The sequence below is a fragment of the Bombyx mandarina genome, chromosome 03, assembly GCF_030267445.1.
Source record: "Bombyx mandarina strain Sakado chromosome 03, ASM3026744v2".
Taxonomy (NCBI): Eukaryota; Metazoa; Arthropoda; class Insecta; order Lepidoptera; family Bombycidae; genus Bombyx; species Bombyx mandarina.
Window position 1 is genome coordinate 4,236,794 of NC_143210.1, and position 6,662 is coordinate 4,243,455.

Consider the following 6,662-nt stretch of genomic DNA (forward strand, 5'->3'; position numbering starts at 1 on the left):
TTGGTAGGGGCATTGATGTCTATGGACTCCGGTTAATATCAGATGAGCCGTGAGCTCGTTCATTTATCTGAGCAGCAAAAAAATGCAACGTACAGCCTTAGTTGAGGGCTATATAACATCATATGACAGTTCCCGTCAGAATTTAATAACGTATGGCACGTGTTAATGGTAGTTTTCCAATTACAGCACAAGAGCGCATTATGCGGAATAATGCTCAACGTTGAGTGTTCCAACTACAGCAACGCTTCGCACAATCGAGCACTCTCAAAAGTACTGCTCTCGCGTGATACTCGCAATCGATACCGACTCAGTGACAGAAAATTGACAAGTGTCTTTTCTTTAAGTTGGCATTGATCGAAATTTTGCTTATATTATCGTTAGTAATATTATTTAATGTTCAAAAAATAGGCTTTCGTTTCGTCGGAGTTTCTTAGAAATAATCAATGTTAATTGAAACTGTGCTAACTTAGCGCACTCTGCTGATGCATTTGAAAACTAATTCACGTTCCAATTAAGCTTCAGCATAATTCGGCATTGTGCGTCACTGAGTCGCATTATGCTGTGTAATTGGAAAACTACCTACAAGTTCAGTTCTAAAAAAGCATTAAATATGCTCGTAACTTGACAGTTTATGTTCAAACCTGAGTAATATTTGAGAAGCACATTGCCTGTAACGATAGTTTTGTTATTTGAACAGTTTAAGATATTAGCAAAAACAAGGACACCGATAAATATGAATCAGTACAATTTATGTAAATTCAGTAATAGAACTTTTTGCTATCGTTTCTGTGATGTAAGAAGTTGGACATATGACGCGTAGAGGACCTGTGATGCGTAGAGAGAAGATGCATGCATGTGACTAGGAGATGTATGGCAATGGTAGTACAAGGTAGAGGGGGAAGAGGTCGACCGAAGAAGACTTGGATGGAGTGTGTGAATGACGATATGAGAGAGAGAGAGGAGTGAGTGTTGATATGACGGCTGATAGAAGAGAATGAAAGAGAAAAAATAGCGGTGCCGAACCCACCTAATGGGATAAAGTGGAGAAAAAGAAGAAGTTTCTGAGATGCAAGATGCTTTCATAACTATAAGTAAATATATATAAAAGGCTATTGTTAACTAAGTTAAATAAAACCTCAAGGCTATTGTTAACTAAGTTTATCGCAGTAAATTGGGCGTGAATGACAGATCATTCAGACAAATCATGATAGATTATTCAATCCGTGAATGACCGTCTAGATTATTTGGAACTGCGTGAATTTTTACAAATGTTTCAGAATGTACTTCGGCTTCATAAATTTATAATCTATATAAGATTAATGAGGCCTTTTAAAAATAAAACGCGTGTGAATTATTTAAAAATCCTGCGATCGTCAGTTTTGAAGCGTCAGTCAGAAAACTGTTGAGTCAAGCACGGACTTATTATAGGTTTATTTCGATAGTAATTTAACATCACGCGTTTAATTAAATAAAAATTGAATAATAATTAAATAAAAAATTATTCATTTAATATACGTTAATTAGCAAATTTCAAAGTTTATGACGTATTAATCGTTATTGTAACAATTAAATTATTGAATTTACTATCATTATTTTATTCATTTCATATTTTTATTTCTTTATTCTTGAAAGTAATTGTTTTCGGAAGGTTAACTGACAAACAGGTGGTGATACACGCGGTAATCAATTTAGCACGTGCCAACAAAAGATGCTTCGAATACAAAATAAATTCACATAATTACTTACCATTTTTTTTTGTGATGCACGAGATTAACTAACTTTTATTAATGTTTTTTCGTAGACATTTCCTTAAACTTTTTTATTTTTAGAGCGCGTCCATGCACTCCACGCGGTGGTTGGCGCGTAACTGCTTACTGTTGTGTATAAGTGTATAATCTATGCTCCCGCAATAAACATGTCTTCGACGAAACTCACTGGAGTAGTCTATTAAGCTGCGCGGGCGCTGGTTTTTCAATTTTCATTGATTCGTAATTGAAACACGTAGTAGCGTTTCCAATATGGAAAATATCTTATCGCTGTAAGATTGAGGCAAGTATCCTCAATTTTCTAACGTATTATTATTACTAGACGAATTAAAATATAAAAGCATTTGAACATGCTCGATTGAAGGAAAAACGATTTTTATTAATTTTTAATAACTGATTTCTGTGATTCATCTATACTAATATTATAAAGAGGAAAGATTTGTTTGTTTGTTTGTATTGCATAGGCTCCGAAACTACTGAACCGAATTGCAAAATTCTTTCACTGTTTCGAAGCTACACTATTCCCGAGTGACATAGACTTATAATCTTTTTTTTTTAAATTAGGGATCCTTACTAAAACTTTAATAATGTAACTCAAGTTGTAAAGAAATTACCTAAAATATTACATCGCGTGCCCTGCGAAAACTATTGATGATAGAATAAAATAATGTACTACGAATTTGTAGAACGCATTATTATTTACAAAAAGTGTCGCGGCAGCACATGTCTAACTATTATAGTTATGTCACATTAAGTATTCTTTTATTTAAAAAAAAAAAAACTTCAAACATCGTTGAAATTTTTGTTAAATACCTGAGTGGAGCCGGAGCGGGCCGCCAGTAATAGTATAAAATTATTATACGGATGAGAGTTTACGGAAAACATTTCGTTTACTATTTTTACTTATTTTAACATCTAGAAAATAAGCAATTTGCAACAGGAATCGGTGCGTCTACATCGACACTGCGAGTGAGTTATTCAGAGCAGATGTATCGTCTATTCTCATTTTAGTTCTTTTCCATTGACACTTCCGGAAGTCAACTCGCTTTGACAATGCACGCTCCAGATTACTATAGTCTAAACTCTATTCTGAATTAACGAGCGAAAATATTTTCGTATAAATTTTATATGAATGTGTATTTTTAAGAACTATATATATTTTTATTGCTTAGATGGGTGGACGAGCTCACAGCCCACCTGGTGTTAAGTGGTTACTGGAGCCCATAGACATATATAACGTAAATGCGCCACCCACCTTGAGATATAAGTTCTAAGGTCTCAAGTATAGTTACAACAGCTGTACCACCCTTCAAACCGAAACGCATTACTGCTTCACGGCAGAAATAAGCAGGGCGGTGGTACCTACCCGCTCGGACACACAAATAGGCCCTACCACCAGTAATTACGCAAATTATAATTTTGCGGGTTTGATTTTTATTACACGATGTTATTCCTTTACCGTGGAAGTCAATCGTTTACATTCGTTAAGTACCTACATATTTCATTAGAAAAATTGGTACCCGCCTGCGGGATTCGAACACCGGTGCATCGCTCAACTCGAATACACCGGACGTCTTATCCTTATCAAATGAAAGCTATAGATAAATATTAAAGCTATAGACGCATAATAGTTTTTTTTATACGGTAGATAGGGCTGTGAACTACAAGAAATGGTGAAAAAGTTTAAATCTCAAAAAGTGCACATAGCAGATTTTGGTTTGACAGCGACGATTTGTCGATGTTCAATAGTTGCTTTGTTAATTAAATTATTATTTGGAATATATGTATATGAAAAGGTTTTTTAATGTAAAAATACTAGTAGCCCACTTCTCAATCCCAAAACTGGTTTATTTTTATTTATTTTTTATTGCTTTGATGGGTGGACGAGCTCACAGCCCACCTGGTGCTAAGTGGTTACTGGAGCCCATAGACATCTACAACGTAAATGCGCCACCCACCTTGAGATATAAGTTCTAAGGTCTCAGTATAGTTACAACGGCTGCCCCACCCTTCAAACCGAAACGCATTACCGCTTCACGGCAGAAATAGGCAGGGCGGTGGTACCCACCCGCGCGGACTCACAAGGGGTCCTACCACCAGTAAAAAATCTCATCTTAGAATCGGTGCATCGGTTTAGAAAGGTACAAAATGTTATATAAATTAAATTACCAGTAGATTTCGCATATGAAGATCGCAAAGTAAGTGTTCAAAATGAAAGACTTACAGTCAGTAGATACTTTACAAAGTAAGCGCTCAAATAAAAATAATCAACTCAAGCTTAAATTCTAAAAGTAGTTTCGATCAAGCGATCTTTATAATAATATACTTAATATATAGGTATTTTTTCTGTGCGTGTATGTGACTGAACTCCTCCTGAATGGGGATGAATTTTTTTCATGTACGTTCAAGTGGATTTGAGAATGGTTTAGATTCACAATTCGGTCCGAAACTGCGAAATGTTTCTTTTATAATTATTTTTTTTAAATAAAGTTAATAATTTTACAATTTAAGAGCTGTGTGTGCTTGTGACGGCTCCGCTAGTATAGTAATATTGTATAACTAGCGACCCGCCCTCGCTTCGCTTCGGAAACATTAAAACACACATGAAACCAAAAAATAAAATAAAATAAAAAAAGTAGCCTATGTTCATCAGGGACAATGTCGGCTTCTAATGGAAAAAGAATTTTTCAAATCGGTCCAGTAGTTTCGGAGCCTATTCGAAACAAACAAACAAACAAATCTTTCCTCTTTATAATATTAGTATAGAAGTATAGATGTCTTACCCTTCGAAAGTTTCCTTTGCTGCTGACAAGACATTTGGTGCTTTCTTCCCGTGTAAGCTCACAATACGTTTGCCATTAGTAATAAGGTAAATTTATCGACTTTGCAACCTTCACGGATTAAATACGTGCTTACTACCGTATGCCGCTGTTCGGATCCCAATATTACCCATTATCCTGAGGATATATCTATCTACTACTCGTGTAGGAAGAAGTCGCTTTTGCATCGGCGACTCCAGATCGCAGTAACCACCATGGGACAGTGGTTCCGGAAGTGGCGCATCGACATCAAACCCACAAAAAGCACAGCGGTACTCTTCAAAAGGGGTCGCCTTCCGAGTACCACTTCGAGCATCCCACTCCCTAATAGCCGCGATAAGACCTCCGCCGTTAGCCCCGTCACTCTCTTTGGCCAACCCATACCATGGGCCTCGAAGGTCAAATACCTAGGCGTCACCCTTGACAGAAGGATGACATTCTGTCCCCACCTCTCCTCACCTCACCTCTTTGAAGTCGTTGTGGCCTAACGGATAAGACGTCCGGTGCATTCGTGTTGAAGCGATGCACCGGTGTTCGAATCCCGCAGGCGGGTACCAATTTTTCTAATGAAATACGTACTCAACAAATGTTCACGATTGACTTCCACGGTGAAGGAATAACATCGTGTAATAAAAATGAAACCCGCAAAATTATAATTTGCGTAATTACTGGTGGTAGGACCTCTTGTGAGTCCGCACGGATAGGTACCACCGCCCCGCCTATTTCTGCCGTGAAGCAGTAATGCGTTTCGGTTTGAAGGGTGGGGCAGCCGTTGTGACTACACTGAGACCTTAGAACTATATCTCAAGGTGTGTGGCGCATTTACGTTGTAGATGTCTATGGGCTCCAGTAACCACTTAACATCAGGTGGGCTGTGAGCTCGTCCACACAGCTAAGCAATAAAAAAAAAAAAAAAACCTCAAAACGGTACGCGATCGTGCCACCTTCATATTAGGACGTCTCTACCCTATGCTTTGCAAGCGAAGCAAATTGTCCCTTCGAAATAAGGTGACACTTTACAAAACTTGCATACGCCCCGTCATGACGTATGCAAGCGTAGTGCTCGCTTCAGCGGCCCGCAACAACTTGAAGCCACTTCAGGTTATTCAATCCGATTCTGCAGGATAGCCGTCGGAGCACCATGGTTCCTGAGGAACGTGGATCTCCACGATGACCTGGAGCTCGACTCCGTTAGTAAGTATCTACAGTCGGCATCGCTGCGCCACTTTGAGAAGGCGGCACGACATGAGAATCCTCTTGTCGTGGCCGCTGGAAACTACATACCCGACCCTGTAGACCGAATGGTAAACAGTCGACGTCGTCCAAAGCACGTCATTACGGATCCTCCCGATCCATTAATGGTGTTTTAGGCACCACAAGCACCGGTCATCGTCCTCGTCGAACCCGTCGCTTGCGACGAAGGGCTCGACGAGCGAATTAACCCATAGACACAGCCTACTAAGTTTCTCGCCGGATCTTCTCAGTGGGTCGCGTTTCCGATCCGGTGGTAGATTCTGCGAAGCACTGCTCTTAGCTCTTGCTTAGGTTAGTGTTAGCAACGTCGTCAGGATTGAGCCCTGTGAGCTCACCTGCTTGTTAGTTTACGCTGCCATAGCCTCTCAAGGCTATCAACTTAGGTAAGAAAAAAAGTTGTGTTTTAGTGCATGAACAGAGCAAGATTTTAAAGCAAGGTTCTCGTGAATTTTGGCTTCAAATTACGTCACAAGTAATGAAGTTGTGTTTTGCTATAACGGAGAAATGTGTTTGTGTAGCAATTTTAAAAATAAGTGCTATCTAGTTTGTTATGTGCAATTTCCGTAATGAGTTCACTAATACTAGATTTACTGATAAAAATAATGCATCAGGCACTCACACAGGCAATGCATCAGAAACTCAGCGAGCATGTTTTTTTTTAAATATTAGTTTTTTTTTTTAATATTACATATTTTTTAAATATTCATTTTTACAATGAGTATTATAACGTAACAGTTATTACAATATTGAAATGCCCGGAGCGAGCAACTCATTCCCACTTTGTGCAATCTTCTAGATAAATTGACTTTATAGTAAGTAAGCT

The 6,662-nt window shown here is 38.4% G+C and overlaps 1 protein-coding gene across 6 annotated transcripts in view; it reads right to left on the reverse strand.

The window, feature by feature from the left end:
- LOC114252294 (protein 5NUC) overlaps window positions 1-1,900 on the reverse strand; it is a 49,001-nt gene extending 47,101 nt beyond the window's left edge. For all 6 annotated transcript variants that reach the window (XR_016324986.1, XR_016324985.1, XM_028186793.2 and 3 more), the window contains exon 1: window positions 1,747-1,900. Coding sequence is in view for 4 of the 6 variants with exons in the window: in XM_028186793.2 (XP_028042594.2) it covers window positions 1,747-1,749 (3 nt within the window). In the remaining 2 variants the exon portion in view is untranslated. The remainder of the gene's footprint in view (window positions 1-1,746) is intronic.
- Window positions 1,901-6,662: the final 4,762 nt, after the last annotated feature.